At 40.5% G+C, this 21618-nt stretch overlaps 1 protein-coding gene across 1 annotated transcript; it reads left to right on the top strand.

Annotated features, from left to right (window-relative positions):
- The first annotated feature begins 1918 nt into the window (after positions 1-1918).
- LOC4329266 (probable protein transport Sec1a) lies at positions 1919-21303 on the top strand. Its single transcript, XM_015770890.3, has 21 exons — positions 1919-2194; positions 3085-3140; positions 4359-4440; positions 5002-5080; positions 7715-7765; positions 7862-7958; positions 8066-8098; positions 9386-9514; positions 11415-11606; positions 11712-11795; positions 11893-11991; positions 12067-12140; positions 13024-13120; positions 16973-17098; positions 17205-17300; positions 18054-18170; positions 18267-18344; positions 19550-19752; positions 20504-20594; positions 20759-20848; positions 20928-21303. The coding sequence occupies exons 1-21, from the start codon at positions 2125-2127 to the stop codon at positions 20979-20981; spliced, it is 1998 nt and encodes a 665-aa protein (XP_015626376.1). The 5' UTR covers positions 1919-2124; the 3' UTR covers positions 20982-21303.
- Positions 21304-21618: the final 315 nt, after the last annotated feature.

Below are 21618 nucleotides of genomic sequence, written 5' to 3'. Positions count from 1 at the left end.
GTGGCTGGGAAGAGCAAGCGCTACGGTGGGGACGATGATAATTTTGCAGAATTCTCCAGCGGGGCCAGCGGTGGAGTGTGGCGACGGCGGCGGTGGCGGCGGAAGACCTCGGCTCCGTCTCCGGCGGGGCCAGTGGTGGAGTGGAGTGGTGGTGGGGAGACGTGAGGAGGAGAGAATAGCGCGGAGGCGGAGTCTTCGCGTGGTGGCGAGAGCGCGGGTGAAAATCGCGGTGGATGGATAGGGGAGTGAAATCGCGGTCATTGCGGGAGGGTGAAATCCTGTGGACGATAGGGATTAGAGCGATGCGGATAAACGGTAGGGATTTCACCTGTTGATTTTACCTATCGGATTGGAAGAAGATAACTATTCCTTTTTATATTAGTATAGATTGTTGGTGGTCCATTTCATTTTTCAAGCGTGCAGTGGAAACCGTCTAATCTGAGGGCACTCACAGTGCAAGCACCGGAGCCCGTGTCTTAGCCCCAAAAAAAGACCCAAAGACACTCTTTCCCACAGTGCAAGGATTCTATTTTACGTGACCTAATTGAATGGAGATACTATGGAAGGAAAAGAATCCCACAATGGGTGTTACCCTACGCGCGTGGGACACGGGAGCCGAACGCAATTTATTTCCTCACCTACCCTTCTCTCCTCACCGCTCCTCCTCCTTCTCTCCTTCTACCGCCATGCCTCCTTCGTCTCGCCTCCCACGCCGCTCCTCCTCCCGGTCCGCCGCCGCGCCTCCTTGCCTCCCACGCCGTGGCGGCACGCCGGGGACGCCTCGCGCTCCTCCCCCACCTCCCCTCGCGCCTTCGCTCCTTCTCCGCGAGCTCAAGAAGCTCGCAGGAAGCCATGGCGAGTCTCGCATCCGGCCCCCCATGGATGACGTCGTCACCGACGCGTCGCGGCTTCTTCCCGGACGACCTCGACAACTTCACCGCTCCACCGACGCATCGCGGCTTCTCCCCCGTGACGCCTCCTCATCTCCCCCACCAGGGCGGCGCAGAGGCAGGGAGGGGTCGGCGTGGCCAGGGGCGTGGCGGCGCTAGCCCCGCCCTGGAGCGTGGTGGACGGGCTCGGCGTCGACCTGGCCAAGGCGGAGCTTGGCGTCATGACGCGCGTGGCGGCGGAGCTCGGCGGCGGCCGGGAGGAAGGCGCACTCCTCCTTGGCGTTCTTGGCGGCGGCGTTCTTGATTTTTTTTGTGTGATTTTGTGTGACTCTTGATTTTCTTCTATGATTTTGTGTCTCTTGTGTGATTCTTCTGGTAATCGCCGTGACGATCTGTGTTCTTGATTTTGCTTGCTAATTTTGAGGATTCTCGGCGTGGGAGCAGAGGAATTGGTGGCGGGAGAGGGAAATCGGTGCGGCGGGAGTGGGTTTTGGGAGGGCAAATCGGGGATTTCGCGCTACGGTTTCGACGCGAGGGCGAGGCTACGCCGCCCACAGCGCGCGCGACCCGGGTCTTCTCCTCGCTGCGCGCCCTGGATTTCGCGAGGTTTTGCGTCGCTCACCTAGGGGACGAGGAACCTAGTTTAGGTGCGGGTCCAAGTGACACGGCGGCAAAAATCCAACGTGGCGCGACGAGGTCCCGGTCCAGCTCACCGCACTGTGAGAGACCTGAGAGCGAGTGGCGTCGGCTTCACTCAACTATAACCAATGACCGGTGGGTACCAAGTGGGCCCCACATGTCACATAGATACGAATAAAGGTTGCAGAGCAACCGCACCGCCTGCCCCTTTTCTTAGCATGGAAGTCGTACAGGTCAAGTCCAACGAAGCACAGCGTCAAAAAGAAAAAAAAAAGTCCAACGAAGCACAGAGGAGGGGGGGGGGGGGGGGGGGGGGGCAATCGGGTAAAATCTCCTCGGCCGCCACCGTCCGACGACCTCTTGGAGACGCGCACGCGCTTCCTCCCCCCAATTCTCTTCTTCCTCTCTCCGGCACGCGGCCACACGGAGCATTCCCTCTGATCTCTCTCCGACTTCCCCTTCTTCTGCTTGCTCGCCGCCCGCCGATCACCGCCTCCTCTACGCGGGGCGGGTCAAAGGCTAGTGGTTCTCTCCACCCTACTAGCGCAGCCCGAGGCGGCGTCGCCGGAAGTAGGCGGGGGAGATCTCCGGCGCCATGTCGATGGACTCGGACACCTCCTCCCAGGGCGGGGACCACCGGAGCTTCCGCCAAATCACGCGAGACCGTAAGGCCACCACTCTGTGCTTCCTCTATCCCTGCTGCTCCCGATTTGCTTGCTTGCTGCTGCTGCTGATGCTGCTGTTGGGGATGGATCTGGGACAATTGCTTGTGGAGATAGGAAAAATCCGTGTGGTTGTGCGAATTTGTTTGCTTAGAGCTCTTATCGGAGTAGAAAATCGTACAGGATTATTTGGTTTTTACCTGAGATGCCTTCACTGCTGCATCATCGTTGTACTACTGGTGTCTAGTTGGACGAGTCTGTTATGCAGCAATGGCTTCTTTGTGCTCTTGATTTCCATATTTCTGGAATGTACTATTCTTTGATATATGGAAGCCATATCTGGTAGGATGCCCGACGATGAAATGAATTGGGCCATGCTTGCTTATTTAGTGGTAGTCAAAACCATTTCTGTTCTGTACAGTTAATGATGTCAAAATTTACTGGTGAGAAATAATTGCTGAATCACAGTTTTTCTTATAATTGTTTTAACTGCAGGATATTTAATTTTTGGTTGTCTTGTTTGTCTTGTGACTTGTGAGCAAAAGGTTCGCTCATGATTGTAGTTTCTATGGCCAACTAATCTTGACAGAAGCTTACCTTTTTTATTTTTCATCTATTTATTCTTCTGCTCCATGGAGCGCTAGTTACCTTATTTTGACTTGGTTGTCTTGTCGACTTATGTGGTATACTAATCAACCGTGTAATTCTCTGCATGGCAAGTTTCATGTTGTATATTTCTGCTTCATCACACTTCCAACCAAACCACACATTTCAATTCTCTATTCATATTCATTCAAGGAGCACTGTTATTGTCTGTTTTTGCACAAGCTTATCTGCTTTCATATAGAAAGCACCTCCATTTAACCTTTTTTTTTTTTGCTGTGACCATGCAGGTTTATTATTTGAAATGCTCAGGTCAACTAGGAAACATTCAAAATCAACATGGAAGGTAAGGAATCCTGGGCACCTTTCAGATTGACATGGTTTCTTTTGAGGTCCCTGCTGTATACATTGAATAATGATAAAGTCGGAAAACACGTATGCATCTTTTTAAGGAAAAAAAACTACTTGAGGTCCCTGCTGTATACATTGAATAATGATAAAGTCGGAAAACATGTAAATATGACATTTCTTTTGATTTATAGTCTGCATTGCATCATATGTACAACAACTTGCAGGGTGAGTGCAAGTGTGGAACTTGAGATTTGCTCGTTTGTGTCAGCAATCTTGTTTGGCTCATACCCACCAGCCCAAGAGGACAATTTTCATCCTCGTTGACTCCCTATACTCCGATGTGGTTGTGATGGCTTAATAGAGTGTAATTTAAACACCATTTCGTTTAGGGCTAGGATCTTATTTTATAGGAAAGGTCTCAGAATGCCTGGTGGCCTGGTGATGTTACTAGCCAATGAGAGACATAGATAGAAAAAGAAAAAGGGAAACAGAGGTACCTATACATGGGCGAGCAATTTGTGTTGCACGCATTGTTGCATTAAAATAAATTTTGGGCCATTGTGACACTACCAGACTACCTTTAGGTATCCCACTTAGCTCATATAAAGTATCTCTCGTTTCCTTCCTATATACATCACATACAGCATATATGCATAGAAAATGCCATCAAGGGTAAAATTGACCTGTTGTGTACCAGCAAAACAAGTTTGTTAGTGTAAATGAGCAATCCTCTAGTTCCCTACTTGCACTCACCTCACATCTTGTTGTATGGTGCAACTTACTCTTACAGAAATATAACATGCAGCATTCTAAATTTATTTACAGGCATTTGCTGGTTCAACTCACTTTGCTAGGAAAACATAAACTTTGAAGGGATTACTAGAAATTCCATTAACTGGGAGCTTGTTGGAATATGATGCTTATTGCTTAATTTGTAGTATGAAAAACATCTAGTGATCATATTTGAAATGGCAGTCTAGGCACCCACGGGCACTGAGCTCACACGCTGACATGATTGTTCGCATGTTGCATTTAATGATCATTTTAGATATGTTCGTGAGGAGGCTATATTTATTTGAAGAAGTTTTGAGTCTATAGATATATCTGTTTATGAAAACATCGAAATTTCTACAATATGTTTATGCCCTTCTCTAACAAATTCCCTTATGTAATTTGTGCAGCATCTTACACAAATTGTTATGATTTCTTCTAGGTTCTTATTATGGATAAACTTACAGTCAAGATAATATCATGTTCATGTAAGATGGCAGATATTACAGAAGAAGGGGTTTCATGTAAGTAGTGACACACATTTTGTTCTTTCTCAGATTTTGTTTTATTTATAAGGAAATACATTATTTGATCAGTTTGTTTGACTTTGACCATGAAGTTTGACCATTCGTCTTATTAAAAATGCTAAGTCATGCTTTAAGTACCTTCAAAATAAATAAATGGTAATTACAGATTTTTTTTTTGAATAAGACCACGAATAAGACGAATTGTCAAGCTCCATGGTAAGTCAACTGCGTCAAATATTATGACCGAGTATTTTCTTTAGGCTGCTTGGTGCATGAGTTGTGGTCCTGCTTATGTGTTTCAGCTGACACCACCAAAGTCTTGTTTCTACAGTATCATCTCTTTCAACTGATTCAAATATGCTTCTGTGTATATCACCTTATGCTTATATGGTTATCCTGATTTTTACATGCCATTTTGTATCCTTTTTCTAGCTTCGCACTCTGGAACCTTCGAATTCCTAAATTGTTATTTGTTGAAATATTTGTTCACTGTATATTTTAAAGCCTTCCAGTAGATGCATCGTCTGTAAAGTCTCACCTATGCTAGTTCTTTTGCAGTGGTTGAAGATTTGTACAAACGGAGACAACCGTTGCCTTCACTAGATGCTATATATTTCATTCAACCAACTAAAGAAAAGTAAGCAAATCTATACAACTTCTGTTTGCAATGATTCTGTTGTGCAATCCGTTTATGTGTTACTGTAAAACTAGATCATATCCTTTTCTTTTTGGGAAAAAAACAGCTGTGTGCCAATATGAAAATAGTTGGAGAATTGGCATTCTGCTATATGCCATTGAACTTGCAGGAACGTGGGGGTTAGTGGTATGCTAGTTAGATGTATTGATCTGATGCCTATGTCGATGCTGATGCTTCTCGTATACATTTGCCTTTCTACCATTGCTGAAGGTTTTGAAATACCAGAAGACCCAAACGCTACCCAAGTCCTTCAATCAAAAGTAGGACCTACAAAATTCTCATGATTTTTGGGATAAATCATAGTAAGTTGTAGTTCAAAATCCAAATATTCCCATAGCTTGTTTTAAACTTGATGCGTCTGAGTAATTTCACTTATTTGGTGAACATTGTGTTGGGGTCCAGGAAGCAAAGGATTCATCAAGATGGTGACACTTATTAGGCATAGAGATAGGCATGCACTCAAGAACATGGCACACAGCCACTCTCTATTTTCACTTTCTATAAAACATGTTGGGGACACATTTACTTAAGTTTTCATGTCATAAAGTGTCTATATGATTTCTGTATTAAGATGTAACTCCTTATTACTTTGAACAGTATTGTTTCAAATATACGAAAATTAGCTGAGATTTAAATAAAGATGGGGTTTTATATAACCTTTAGACCATAAACCTGGGGGTCATGTGCCACAATCCGTAATACATATGGCTTTCTGAAATTACTCGAAATATGAAATGTAAACATAGCAATTGAAAATTCTTGGAGTTACCTCTGCCAAAAATTCTTGGAGTTCCAGATATCTGTGCACACACTTATATGATTGTAGCATGAGCTCATGGAGTGCAATCACACAAAAGATCTGCTTGTGGGTGTGCACGATGATGGGCTTGCACGATTATATTTGATCAATTTACCATGCAATGCCAGACAGGGGTTGTTAAGCACATTGCAATAAGTTAGGGAAGTAATCACTTAATTAGTTTGTACTGAACATGTCTAGGGCCTTTTCTGCCCCGACTGGCTGCCAATTGAAGCTAGATTAGAGCTATCACCACTTAGCTTTTGGAGATGGTTAAAGCTATTTCAAAGAAATAAGCCAAAAAGCTGCTTCCTTCTATCCCCTACCACTTCATCCCTGATTTTCCCAGTAATTCCAAAATAAGCTAGCCTTTGGGCTTACCCAGCCGATCAATTTTTGGGATTCTATTAGGAAGTTAGCTTCTCTGAAGAAAGCAACAACAGCCCCAAAGACTAATAAGAGAGCTCACACCTGATGCCCAAGGCCAAACAGGCCCTTAAAGTCATTGGATTCTATTGTGGGGTGAGGTTTTATCACATTTATGTTTTACATGACAATGACCATTCTTATCATTGTATAACAATTTGTAGCTAATGTATAACTTTCCCTTTTCTTTGCTTACTAAAGGTTCAGATGATGTGTTACTCTCTTAATTTGTAGATCTGTTTCTTCTACTAGATGAAACTACGTACATTGCTGCGGGAAAGTCGCATCATCGTATGATAATAAGAAAACATTAAGTGCAAAATAAAATTGCACCGATCATCTCATCGATATAATGTACTACATCCCATAATATAAGCAGTTTTAGGGTTGGACACGGGTATATGGGGAAGGTAGGTAGAATAAAATGGGGGAAGGTTGTGATTGGTTTAGAAGTAGAGGTAGGTGGAGGGTTGTGATTGGTTGGGTAGAGAATGTTGGAGAAGTTGTTATATTTTGGGACAAATCTTGAATGCTAGAAATTGTTATATTTGGGACGGGAGGGAGTATCGTATTGGTTCAGTCTCCTAATCATCGATATAATCTCTCATATTAGTTCCCTTTCCCTAAGTCACAATTTGGTGACTGCCAACTTTGTTTTACTATCATCGCATTGATATATTTCTTCTCCCTAAATGCATCAGCGATCAAATGCTAAAAATAATTTGAGGTGATTGTGGTGGAAAAAAGCTATAAATAATTGAGATGATTTGCATGTGCGTGACTTCATGAGAGAAGATGGATAATTTGAACCATAGATAAATGATCCAAAGGGTAGAAACAGTTGAGGTGGTATGGCTTCATGAGAGAAAAGAGAATTAACATTAACTACAATTTGTGGAGATCAACTAGGTTTTTCCTTTCCTATAGAAAGAAGTTCAGTTCCTGTCACTATCAGCACTCATAAGTGCTATTAGCCCTGCTCATCTCTCATCATCAGCACTCATCATCCACATATAAGCTGTGTTCTTCCACCTTCTTTCCCAACTCATCTCTCTCTTTTTCTATTCGCACGCTTTTCAAACTGCTAAACAATGCATTTTTTTGCAAAAGTTTTCTATAGGAAAGTTGCTTTAAAAAAATCAAATTAATCCATTTTTTTTAAATAATTAGCTAATACATAATTAATCATACGCTAATAATTCACTCCGTTTTGCATGCACAAGGGATTAGTTCCTGACTGCCATTGCCGAACACAGCCATAATCTATTTACTTGTCAGTAGTGCTTGTAGTTCGTTTTCCAACTTTTTCACACATTACACTTGTTTGATTTTTAATCATCATGTTGCAGCATTGGGATGTTCCTGAATGACATGTCCGGAAGAAATCCGTTATACAAGAAGTATGTCTGAATTAACATAAACCGCCACTTGAATCTCCTCTTATGTACAATCTCTATTCTGTTTCTTTCACTGATAGATTGTTGATCATGTTGTAGGGCGTATGTGTTTTTCAGTTCTCCCATACAGAAAGAATTAGTTACTCAAATAAAAAAAGATTCAAGTGTACTACCCCGTATTGGTGCACTTAGTGAGGTTACTTGGATTATGCTATCCTCTTATATTTTATTCCAGAATGTTTTAAATATAAAAGACTGTTATGCTAACTATTTATTCACATTTTATTTTTCGTTGTATTCCAGATGAATTTGGAGTACTTTGCTATTGATTCCCAGGTATCATGGCACATCTGTTTTTTTTTCTTGCGGAAATTTCAGTGTTTCATTTATAGTTTGTATCTGTTACATATATTCTTGAAGCATAAATAATTTCATGCAATTTTTTATAGGAATTGTTTTGTTCATCCATGATTTACGCATAGGATTGAGTATTTGAGCAATTGAGCCCTGATACTTTGCTCTACAACTTGAGAAGTTCTCATGCAATTAAAAAAGGAGAAGCATTTGGTGTTATTTGGTTAATAATATAGGATAGCTCACAAACACATCGTCATTTTCCTTTTGACCTAATATATTTTTCGGTTTAAAGAACTTGAAAACAATGTTATACTGTAAACAGATCCATGATAACTAAATATTTTTCTGAGTTTTTGTTCCCATTTTGGGCTTTTCGGGTTCATACCACTTGAAATTTGCCATTTTGAAAAAATGCCACTCCCAAGAATGTAATGGCATTGATTTCACTCCAAAGATATCTGAACTGATTTTGCCACTTTGCTTATATTCGATCATTCTTGCTTGTGGATCCCACATCTAGGGTCCTTTTGCCTCTGGTTTAGTCATTTTGCCAGCTCTGTTAAGCTGGTTTTGAACTGCCACCAAAAAAATTTCTCAAAAATAATTTCTATACAGAACATATATTAATTTTTTTTTGCTGTTTGACTTTTACATAAGCCCTAACTGTACATATTAAATTTTAAAGCATATTTCTGAATTTCTTGGAAGCACATTTACAATAGGCTATCTTAAATCGTGGACCTCCCTAAACAAGTGCATGATTTTAGGAGTTCATTTCCTATTTCTGCAAATCAGCTGGATCCTTTTTTGTTTGAAAGAAGCCAGCTGGCTTGGTCAGGAGAAAAAGGGACCCAATAGATACGCCTTATGAGCGAATGATATGAGCAACGTGGGAAAAACCCAATCATTGGCAGTGACAAGAATGGTTTGAATTGCCTTTAATGTAAATTTCAATACTTCCATGATACACAGCTAGGATTATTGGAAATTCTCTAAGATTTGATTCTGGTCATTTTGGTTGGTTGCTGGTAGTTGCAATGATAAATAACCAACTTTAGAAATTTTGCCTGTCAACTGGTAACCTATTTTCTAATTATATCTAATACTGTTACAAGTTAGTGTAAACGGTAAATTTTATCGTGCTACTTGAATGATGATACCATATTTATTATCTTATAGAGAGGACATAGATGCTAGTCAAAGTACCAACCATTACATGGTAATCCCTTTTCTCTGGTACGTTATATTGCTAGTGATTGCATGCAGGGTTTCACCACTGACCATGAAAGAGCATTGGAGGAGCTTTTTAGTGAAAATGCTTTGGATTCACACAAGTACAATGCTTGTTTGAACACAATGGCTACTCGCATATCTACAGTGTTTGCATCAATGAGGGTATGAATACATTTCTTATTTGTGAAAGATGCTGTTGCACATTTTTTTTGTGTTTCCTGTTAATATATCCTGATTTAATGCAAACCAAAGTGTTTTAGGTCTGAAAAATAGGGTGCTTTAGATCTAAAGTTCTAAACAAAGTGCTTTATGATGATCGCATGAAGTTAGGGATATATGTGGGGCAGGATTGCCCTTTGGTTTGTCCCACGAAATGTGAAACTGGTCCAAAGACTGATGGGATAAGGCCTTTCCCTCTACTAGTGCTGGCAGGGCTTCACTTGTTGTGATAGTGACTCTTAGGCTTACTGGACTAACCATATAGATTGATTGCTTGTTTCATAATGGGGTATGTGGTGTCCTTTTATCGATAGGATTAACTTAAGGACATTCCAAATACAGAAATGACATATGTAAACAACAGTAGTAATAGCCCTTAGAATGCATGGTATGTTCACAAGGCCCCACAAGCATTAATTGCTGCATGGAATTCCTAATTGACGATAGATACGACTTCTCAGTAATGTTCATTTCTATCTAATTGTTTCTTGTTTCTATCTCCTCTCCCTCTCCTAAGCAAAAACAATGATGTGGCAGCTTACAGAAACAAGATTGTTAGTTTTATTATTGCATTGGAAATACCCTGACCCTTCCTAACAAACTATGTCCAACTTCCTAGCTAACTAATAACCTTCTTAACTATAATACATAATACGGCCTCTAGACCCTCTATCTGTAAGGCCCATATCACAGGGAGCGAAGATCTCTTGAATTCCTCCTGTGTTTCCCCCTGTTGGTTTGATCCCACTTCTCATATGCTGTCCGCTATACCCACATCCTGGACTCTTCAGCCAGCACCTGAAACCTCTGTTATGTAATTTCTGCTAACTTCCTTTTGTTCATAGTCATGGTGTAATCTCAGCCTATTTAGTGGCCTAAAACAATAAGCATTTGGTTTGTGGGTACTTACTATTTTATTACACAAGCACACATAATTCTTGTCAAAACAATAAACCAGTAGTATCCATGTCACAAGACGTAAACCCCCCCCTCCCCCCCCCCCCCCCAAAAAAAAAGGTGGTTCTATGTACTCCCTCTGTCCCAAAATATAGCTACTTTCCTATATTTTGGGATGGAGGGAATATTTAATTATTATGTGGGACAATGAAGAAGAGGAGAGCGTGAGGAGCAAAGACTGCAATAAGAATGCAGAGGCAGAGCTCAACACATCCCTCCTAGATTGTTATATAAATTGCCTGCAGATCCAATGTCGGAGATGCACTGTGGTTGACAGTTGACAGTTGGCACTATGCTATGCAGTTCCGGTAGGTCATCATCTTGACCTGACCTGGCCTACATTCATCAACACTAAAGTAGGTGATTTGTATGACAAAAAGGAACTATCTCTGTAGGAAGTGAACTCCTGGTATAATCAGACAGCATTTTTTTCAGATGATAAATGATGCAGTTGCAAGTGAAAAAATTAGGGATGCCAGTGGTCTGGCCCATTAGCCCATACTTATTGATGGCTCACTTACCACTTAATTGGGTTTTTTTTACCTTAGTATGCAGTACGATAGTCCTAAATGTGCCCCCATAGATGCCCTTGAGCTGTTTCTGAAGAAAAAGAACTAGCAAAGGTCAATGCCTCAATTTGGTTGGCCCTTGACCTGACCTGTTTGTATCCCTAGTGAGTACTGGAAAAGAAGGTGGGCAATACCAAAAGATTTTGATGCTCAACTGATGTTCTGCTCCACATATTGGGTTATTTCTGTATACATAATACATTTACTTTCCATGGACATACAATGAATAACTTTTGGTGCTTGATGTGCACATGTCGTTCTAGAGTAACTATTAGGTAACAATTCACTTTTTTTATGTATTGTTCAACAAATTACAGGAATTCCCTAGAGTGCACTACCGTGTCGCCAAGACAATTGATGCTTCTGTAACGACAACACTACGAGATTTAGTGCCTACAAAACTTGCTGCTGCTGTTTGGAATTGCCTTTCAAAATTGAAAACATCAATACCGGATTATCCTCAAACTGAGACATGTGAGCTACTTATAGTTGATCGTTCAGTAGACCAGGTACATTGTAAACATACCTGTATACGCAGTTTTGACATCTATCCTAGTGCTACATTGAGCATGGTCTATATATGCTGCTGCTTCATAATTTCTTTGGCACCATAGATTGCACCAATCATTCATGAATGGACATATGACGCGATGTGCCATGATCTTCTATGTATGGATGGCAACAAGTATGTCCATGAGGTGAGAGAGTTTCTTTTTTTATATATTTTTATGTAACATTCTTCCCTGTTGTTTCATTTGATGGTTATTCCATTCTTATGTGTGACTGAAAGAAAAGGTTCCGAGTAAAAATGGTTCATCAACTGAAAAGAAGGATGTCCTATTGGAGGATCATGATCCAATATGGGTTGAGCTCCGGCATGCCCACATAGCAGATGTGAGATTACTCCTCAGTACCTTTCTTTGCGATTCATGTGTTTGATAGCTTTATAATTAACCATCATACTTTCAGGCAAGCGAAAGACTGCATGACAAGATGAGCAATTTTGTGTCCAAGAATAAAGCTGCTCAACTGCAGCAAGCAAGGTCTGTGCATTGTTTCAACCAAGTAGGGAAATTGCTCTGTTGTGATTTTTGACCATTCGTTGTTATAAACAATTAGCAAAATACTCATGCATCACAATGGAGCTTAGAAGAAAATATCATAAAATTGGTGGGTATGTCATTTTGAGAAATCATAATCTTACACCAGTACACACTGTAAGCTAATGAAACTAAAAGGTCCAAAATGTGTTAGGTTGATTACTGATTTATATATGTACAAAAGTTAGTTGTAACGCAACCCTTCTGAGTTGACTGTGCTGTTTCTTAAATGCTCCCTCCATTCCTAATTGATCATCATATTACTGAAACGAAAAAAAATCTGGTTTGATTGTCGCACAACATTGGGAGCCAGTGGATTTCCTTGTTTATCTGGTGCATGTATGCGTGGATTTAATGTGAAGAGATTTTCTGGAAATTAGTTAAATCCCCTCCTTTTTTTATCACATGCATGCATGCTGAGTGATTATCTCAAGATTAGTTAAATCTACCATCAAAAGTTGAATGGTCATGCGCCATGTGTGGGCCACCGAACCAGTATCGCTGCTAATTACTGCTTGATTTATTTCTCCCTTGGTATCGCTGCACAAACCTGATGCAGCTATCAATTGGGAATGGAGGGAGAACTACTGTAGATACAACATGATCTGCATAGCTGTGTATAGCTGCACAATTTTTGAGTTAACCCTGAAACACAAATATGTTAATGGATGAGTGGTTTCTTTAGGAAAGTGAATGCCAGAAAAAAATTCATAAAGTTTTCTATATATTTATTTGGACATGTATGTTGAGTTGCATGAGTCCATTTTGTTTGTAATGTTCTTGACTTATTATTTTAATGGTCATTGCTTCATGTTTAAATTACCAGAACTGGGGGAGAGATATCCAATAGAGATTTGCAAAAAATGGTTCAAGCTCTTCCACAGTACAGCGATCAAATTGAGAAGCTTTCTCTTCATGTTGAGGTTGGTTATATTTTCTTTGTTTAGCTTAAAAAATTCCCTACTTTTTCACTATTTTCCTTCTCAAGAATTGTTTGTCTGCTCATGTTATTCCAAAATGGTGAAGTTAAAATCTCTGCCTTATACTTTGCAAATTTCATCTAATTTTGTTAGTGTCAAACCATGGAATGTCAACTTTTTCTTCACCAGTAAAAAAGGGCACATGCTATTCAATGCATATTTGATTAGAATAAGGCATTCTTAAGGTTCCAGATTAATCAAGCACATAATTTATTAATTTTTCTAAACACCTCATCTTCTTTAAAAATTTGCATTCTAATAGCAGCACAAAAAATTGATGAAAGTGGCCCTTCTTTAACATACATATTTCATAATTTGGACTGGTTTTTGGATTTTCCACTGATTAGGATGTCCACACCTTGGTTCATGAATAAAACAACTGGTATATATACCAATTGTCACACACACTAATCTACACCCTCGCTTATCCTGGCCCACTCCCTCCTCTTCATACCAGCCCGCTCCTCTTCCCCACCCCCGCGCTCCCTCCCTTGAACTCGTGCACCCTGCCCTCCCTCCTCCCTCCGTGCGTTTCTCTCTCTTCCTCTTTTTTCGCTCCCCCCTCCTGATCTCCCTCCTCCATCCCCCTCTATCGGCGCCCTCTTCTCCCTCCTTATTTTTCTCTCTTTTTTTCTCCTCCCATATCGCCCTCCTCTGCCTCCTTATTTTTCTCTTTTTTTTTCTCTTCTCCTGTATCAGCGCTCCTCCCTCCCTCATCCGATTTTTTCTCTCAAGGAAACTGGCTTAACCTAGAAAAATTAAAAATAAATTTGATCTCATGGTTCGTGGCAAGCTCTCATAAACGATTCACCCTATGAGCTATGTGATTAGAGATCATTGTTTGCTTGCGTTGAATGTCTGTTCAAATTGTGTGAACAAAATCAGTTATGTTACTGTAGGAACCATACCTTGTTACTATGATTCGGTAGTAACATTATCATAGAAGGGTAGTAACATGATAATTTACTGCAAAATTTATGGGTTACTGCACTCTTGGCGGTAACATCATGATGAAAATTACAGGAACAGAGAACATGTAATAGTAACTATGGAGCTATAGTACTAGTGCTTTTGTAGAGCTAAAACCTTTTAGATCTCATCTTTAGAGAGCAATATCTCTCACATCATATCTTGTTTTTCTAATCCGTTTGCATCATGACGTTCGTAAAAAAGTGCTTAACGAAACTACATCCATCATGACTAACTTTTAACATCGTTATTGCGGAAAGCAATCGTGTTACCACACATTTGACAAGCGTGTTACTACGCCGTTCCAGCGAGACGAGAACTGAAAAGAGGTAAATCTCAATCTTTTAGAGAGCAATATCTCTCACATCATATCTAGTTTTTCTAATCTGTTTGCACCAATCCATCATGACTATTTTTTGACATTGTTACTGCGGAAAGCACTCAACTTACTACACATTGACCATCGCGTTACTACGCCATTCTTGAGAGACGAGAATTGAAAAGAGGTGGGCGTGGGGGGAGGTAGCAGGCGGGTTTGACCGGTGGGAGGGGGCTTTGACCGTTCTTTGACCGAAGTGGGAGGTGGGTTTTGGGCCCTAGGGAGGGGGAGGTGGGTTGGCCCATGAGAGACCTCCCCCCACACCCACCCCTTTTTGGTTTGTGTCGCAGGAACATTGTAGTAACGTGATGGTCAATGTGTAGTATCATGGCTGCTTTCTATAGTAACGACGTTAAAATATAGTCATGATGGATCTAGGTTCGTTAAGCACTTTTTTATGAACATCATGGTGCAAACGGATTAGAAAAACAAGATATGATGCGAGTAATATTGCTCTCTAAAGATTGAAACTTTTAAAGTTTTTTTCTCTAAACAAAGCAGTACTACAGAAATATTGTTGCCACATTGTTCAGTGTAACTGCCATTCTATCCCGATGTTACCGCAAAAAGTCTACTAACAACCTATAAGTTTCGTAGTAACATGTCTTGTTACTACAATTCCATAATGATGTTACTACGGGAACATAGTAACGATCAATAACTTTTGCAGTAACATAGTTGATTTCTTACTACAACCCCTATTGTGGTAATGAAAATGATTAGGGTTGGGTTCCTAATTCTTGATTTGAAAGAAGGTACAAAACAAATAGAAAGTATTACTCAATCACAAAATCTTACAAGTCCTATTGGTTAGGGCAACAACGTAGGGATTATGAGGTCATGAGTTCAAATCTTGTTCTCAACAATATTATTTTTCATTTTTGCATAGAAGGGAGGGAGGAGATTTCTTGAGAGGAAAAAACCAGAGGGAGATTAGAGAGATCGGGAAAAGAAGAGAAAAACCGGAGGGAGAGAAAGGAGGGGGCGCGCAGAAGTGAAAAACCAGGAGGGAGGAGAAAAAACCGGAGGGAGGCAGAGGAGGAGAGAGGAGGGGGTGCCGGGAGGAGGGAGGCGCATAAGTGAAAAACCAGGAGGGAGGAGAAAAAAACAGAGGGAGGCGGAGGAGGAGGCTTCGGGAGGAGGGAGGAGAAAAAATCGGAGGGAGGCAGAGGGGCGGGGGGCGCCGGGAGGAGGGAGGGAGGAGAAAAACCGGAGGGTGAGGAGGGGGCCGTCGGGAGGAGGGAGCGAGAGGGGGAAGGGGGGGGGGGGGTGGAGCGTGGAGGAAGTGTGGGCGCGCGGGAGAACGGAAGGGAGGTGCGGGCTGAGTGGGAAGGGGAGGGGGTGGGGGGTGTAGAATAGTTATTCTATAGGAGGGGTGTAGATTAGAGATGTCTTCCTAAAAGTTTAAAAGATTTACTGGAAGGTAGATATTTGCATGAGTCAAAATGATTAAATAACAAAATAAAGAGGGTCATACATCAGATAGTTTTTTATGGTATTTTTTAATTTCCCTGCCTTAAGTGTCTATTTGTTTTATAAGGTTTTCAAATTGGTTTTAGACAATAAAATTATTAATATGATCACCCAAAAAAGAAAAAGAAAAGAAAAGAAAAGCACTACACCCCACCTCCCTCCCGAGTGTGCCCTAACCCACCTCCCATGGACCCACCTCAGTTAAAGTAAACTCTTCACAATCCACCTTAGGTCATCCTATGTGCTGATTCCCTAGGTTTTCTCACCCCTCTACCATGTGTAGAGGCAATGCAATGCTGTTATGAATCTGTAACACGACTATTTCTGTGCTGTAAAACATCTTCGGAGCCATTGTTTCACGGCATATTTGCAAACGAAAAGTAATTTGTGAATAAAAATTTTATATACGTGTTCTTAGCGAGAGGCTGAAAAATAAACTTCGACGAAAAAACCTCAAAATCAGCTTCAAATTTAAGGTTGAAAATTCAAATTTTAGCTGATGAGCATAAGCGAAAAGATGAGGCCCCTTGCGAAACACATTATTTAGGATGTAGTACACAGTAACAACTGTGATGGCATGACTGTTACTAAACGCAAGCTGTTACCATATTTACCATATTATCTCGCGGGACACATCCACAGGCATACCATTGCAATGGGTTGACTGTGGCTGGCGTGCAAACAACTGTTGCTGGTGCAACAGTTCTGGCACAGCAGTATTATCTGTGGTGCTTGCAATGTGAGCCACAATGGCATGGCCAGAAGGATGGTACCTATATATTTTTGCTTGCTCCAAGCTATTAAAAACTTTAAATAAGCTGCTGTGTTTATTCTGTGATTGACTGAATTGCTTTTGAGCTATTTTTTTTAATTATTAATTGCCTCACATATCATGAGTATTCTATTTTTGTTTACTATGTGAAGCATAAATCAAATAGTTGGACATTCTATTTGTATTACTCAGTTTTGTACAGATTGCAGGTAAACTCAATAGCATAATAAGGGAGCAAGGTCTTCGAGATGTTGGACAGCTAGAGCAAGATCTTGTATTTGGTGATGCTGGAACTAAAGAATTAATCAATTTTTTGAGGACACAATTGGTATTTAATATTTGAATTACTTTTTAGAATGACATTGGTTGTTCTTCAACATTGTGTTTTGATATTACTGACTTAATAATGACATTGTTTACTCTACTTAATGCAGGGTGTAAGTCGTGAAAACAAGTTGCGTTTGCTGATGATCTATGCAGCAATCAACCCAGACAAGTTCGAAAGTGACAAGGGTGAAAAATTGATGCAGGTAAAATTTTCTGTTTTTCTATTCGTACTCAACAAACCCAAGATGTTTTATGCTTAATCTGTATACTTTTCTGTGCAACTTTTTGGCTAGATAAGTTGTTGTTTTTCACCTTCCACTGTTTCCCTTTTGCTTTATTGTAAATTTTCTTTTCATGAAATATCACCAAGTATGTCTACCCTTTACTCTCTATCATCAATGCGATAATAATTGAATACATGAAACGTGCATGAATGAAACATGCAGTTTCTTTTCATATTGGATAAGCGTGACTTCTATGCTGGCATTAAATATCTGGTGTAACACAGGTGAACAATATGACATAGTGTTTTACTCCCTCCATTCCAAATTGATCTACATATTTCATAGGTACACCAAGACCAAGAAAAGCTAATAACTCTCTCATACTATATTTACTCTAGCAACAAACTCAATGCATGCACCATCCCCACTATTTCCTAGCCAATAGCAAATCAAGATATTGCATGTGGGTTATAAATACTTGTGTGCATGGATTCATGCATCAATGTCCATTTACTCCAATGCACAAATAACGAATAGACTTAATAAATGAACACAAATATGTAGATCATTTAGGAATAACCTCAAAAAAATTATATGTAGATCAATTTCGAATGGAGGGAGTAATTCGTAAAGCAACTGTGCAGAATTGTTGATAGGAGCCCATTTTGGACATTATTTGGATTTGAGTATATGCTTGGCCAGGAATCAGTAAGAAATTTCGCTTGCTAACAGTTGGCAGGATTATCCACTGATGACATGATTGCTGTGAGTAATATGCGTTGCTTATGTGGCCCTGACACCAAAAAGTCCTCGGGAGGAGGTTTTACGTTTAAATTTGATGTTCACAAGGTAAACGAAATATTGCTTTCTTTTTGGTTCTTTCTGAACATTTATCTGCTACCAACCTGATCTCATGATGTATTAATTGATTCCTACTGATAACAGAAGAAGCATGGACTTAGAAAGGAGCGAACTGGGGAAGAATCTACATGGGCACTTTCCCGATTTTATCCTGTTCTAGAGGTATAAATATATTAGAGCAATATTATAGTGATATCTGCAATTTTTTTTGAATAGTTTTCATCGATATTTTCCTCTCCGTATAAATTTTGGTGTGGATAGAATTTCTGTATGGGCTGTCGTTCCCTGTGACCCTGGTGGTGCATCCTGAAGGCACGACCAGGATTGCAGTGATTGCACCAGGGAAGCTAGACATACATATAAGGAGAATGGCTTTGATATTACTTGTAGGAATGATCATGTCTGATTAGTACTTTTCAGAAAGGATGCGCCTGACAAGATACCTGTAGTCACAAATAAGAAGTCTTGGATATTGGGGTAAATATGTGGTGGAAACTCTACTTAGGTGAAAACTCTTGCGTGCTTAACTCAGTGGTTGAAGTATTGCTTGAATTGAGTCATTGATTCAAATCCAATAGTAGGTAGGTAGGTAGGTAGGTAGAAAAATTACTAGATAGCTTTGGACCTACTTCGCTTCGCTACCCTCTTCCCTTTTTCTTTGTATCAACTAAACCGTTGGGTTGTCTTCAATTAGATGGGGGAATCCAATTAACAGCCTTGACTCGTATCCTAGTTCGTCTGGGAGCTAGCTTCGCTTCAACCAATTCTTTCGTACCCTCAGTTCTACTCATGTTAGCTTCGGCTATTTCAAGTGCCTGTTGAGCTTCTTCCGGATCAATATCACTATGTAGTTCCGTATCATTTCCTGAAATGATGATCTCATTATTAACTTTCTGGGTGTAAACATTGACCAAAATGTCATCTAAATCTACCAAAAGAATCACACATGTAGATGAGAATTCTACACAACCATGTAAAATATCTTGTCCAAACTTGACTTCGTTTGGACAAGATTTTTTACATGGTTGTGTAGTATCATCTCATCTACATGTGTGGTTCTTTTTTGTTGAATTCAGATGACCTTTTGGTTGAGGTTTACATGGGTTTTCACCTAAGTTGGGGTTTCCACCATATATTTACCCTGGATATTGCCATAGTCTCTGAAATATAACTTTGACAACTAGGGAAATCATCTGGTCTCTGTCGATGATACTTAATGATGCCCCTAACAAGATGCATTAAGTCACAAATAATAGGCATCTTGGATATTGGCATAGTCTCCAAAGCGAGGATGTACTAATGCATATATTTTGTTTTGCCTTCATTTGACTAAAATATACGATAGTTAACTTGTACCTTTTATACAGGACTTGATTGAGAAGCTTAGCAAGGGAGAATTACCAAAAGACGAATACTATTGCATGAACGACCCTAGCCCAAGTTTCCACGGTCTGCCAATGAGCAGCTCAGTCAGAACTAGCCCAGCTCACCAACCAGCTCATTCTATGAGATCCAGACGGACAGGTGGTACATGGGCTCGGCCACGTGGCTCTGATGATGGGTATTCAAGGTCAGTGGTAGAGACTCTTCGTTGTCTGTGTTTTGTGTTCCCGAGATAGTCGTTATCGATAAGGGAAAACGTGTTACGCATGTCGATTCATGGATAGGGTAAGGGTCTGGAGATCGGGATAAAGACGACATCACTCTTATTGACGCCAAGCTTGTCCTGATTGCTAGGAGATTCAGATCAAGCTAGACCTAACATTTTTATTTTGTATTGCTTGATTATAATGGGGTACATCAGTACATGTGTCCCTTATATAGTGAGGGTCCTCGTGCAATCATGCTATAGTACCACGGATACTATCCACATGAACAACTTGTCCCGAAAGAATACAATCTCTACTTCCTAGCAAACCTGATCTCTAATCCCTAACTATCGATAACTTTCTAACCACTACTACCTCTGTGCTAAAAGGACTTCATTTCTAGCTATGCGCTTGGATAAGTATTTGTCCAAGTTCATAGCTTGAAATTAAGCCTGTGGGATGGAGGTATTAGGTATGATATCAAATAACTTATCTCTATTTTAGGACACTAAATAATATTTAGGCAATACATATTATTTACGTTAGGAAGGTAAACTCTCCTAATCATCTTGATGTGGTACAATGTAATGTCAGTGATACCGTACTAATCTCCATAACAAAATCACGTTTTTTTGGAACAAGAGAAGCTATTCCACACCGTTTGCATTTGTGTACATAACCACTGTTTGTCTTCCTTCACGGGCATATAACTAGTATATGGAAAATTTGCAGTGATTCAGTGCTGAAGCATTCGTCGAGTGACTTCAAAAAGCTTGGTCAGCGTATATTTGTGTTTGTCATTGGTGGCGCCACTCGGTCGGAGGTATATTATTAATTGCATGCCTCTCCTCTTTTAAGTTGTAGCTTTGAGATTTATTTTGCTTTCGTAATTTGGATATTCATCATTTGTTACAAGAATTTCCAATTTGGAAGGTTTAACCTCGTTAAAAAAAAAAGCAAGGTTTAACCGGTAATATATATCTGCAGTTACGTGCTGTGCACAAGCTTACATCCAAGCTAAAGCGGGAAGTCATACTTGGTTCATCTAGTCTGGATGATCCTCCCCAGTTCATCACGGTAAGTACTTTATATTGTTTCTAATCTCATCCTGAAAGCTCGACTGCATAGCTTTTCAAGATATTGCTACTGCCTGCAGAAACTGAAGATGATGTCAGTCGATGAACTGACGCTGGATGATCTTCAAATATAAATAGCAACACTGCACACATGGAATTATGCGGCTCTATCTAGATTTGCTCCATTTGTAGCTATATATATAATTTTTAATCTGTGATTTGTAGGACTAGTTATTATGCACGGGTTGATCTCTATACCGCAGGTTGTCAATACGAGGGGCTGCATCATATTCATTTGCTAGGGAGAGTCCGCACAACATTAGGTGATTCTTAACGGAATGAATGTACATAACAGTGGCCGGCAGATGTAACTATGTAACGATTTTCTCGATTGGGCCAATGATCGATTGGTTGCCTTCTCCACGGAATGTGAGATGTTCTCTATTTGCCCACGAACCTCCATCCACATTTAAAATTGCAAACGTGAACTTATGAAGTAGTAGTATTAGTAAGATGCAAGTTATGACTTGTGAGTTGTGACTGTAAATGTGTTTAGTATTAGTAAGTTATCACTTGTTTGGGTGGGTGGGTGGGTGGGGGAGGAAGTGTATATGCAGCATGTTTCTCCGTTTCTTCTCTTTCGCGACATTCGGCCAAAAATAGACAGCCGCTAGGCGGCTCCTCGCCAAATCGACGCAACCGCTGTCTCCCATCGACCGGTGAAAGTACGACATCTTCCATCCCACGTCTGCCCTGTCGCCTTGTGCCTCC

This window comes from Oryza sativa, chromosome 2 (assembly GCF_034140825.1).
Source record: "Oryza sativa Japonica Group chromosome 2, ASM3414082v1".
In the NCBI taxonomy this organism is placed as follows: Eukaryota; Viridiplantae; Streptophyta; class Magnoliopsida; order Poales; family Poaceae; genus Oryza; species Oryza sativa.
This window is presented reverse-complemented; position numbering and strand designations above follow the sequence as displayed.

Bases quoted from the DNA above. Each gene is read 5' to 3' on its own strand.
- LOC4329266 (XM_015770890.3), top strand. From the start codon at position 2,125: ATGTCGATGGACTCGGACACCTCCTCCCAGGGCGGGGACCACCGGAGC. The intron at 3,141-4,358 runs GTAAGGAATCCT...GATTTCTTCTAG, and splicing joins ATTCAAAATCAACATGGAAG to GTTCTTATTATGGATAAACT. The intron at 19,753-20,503 runs GTCAGTGGTAGA...GAAAATTTGCAG, and splicing joins TCTGATGATGGGTATTCAAG to TGATTCAGTGCTGAAGCATT.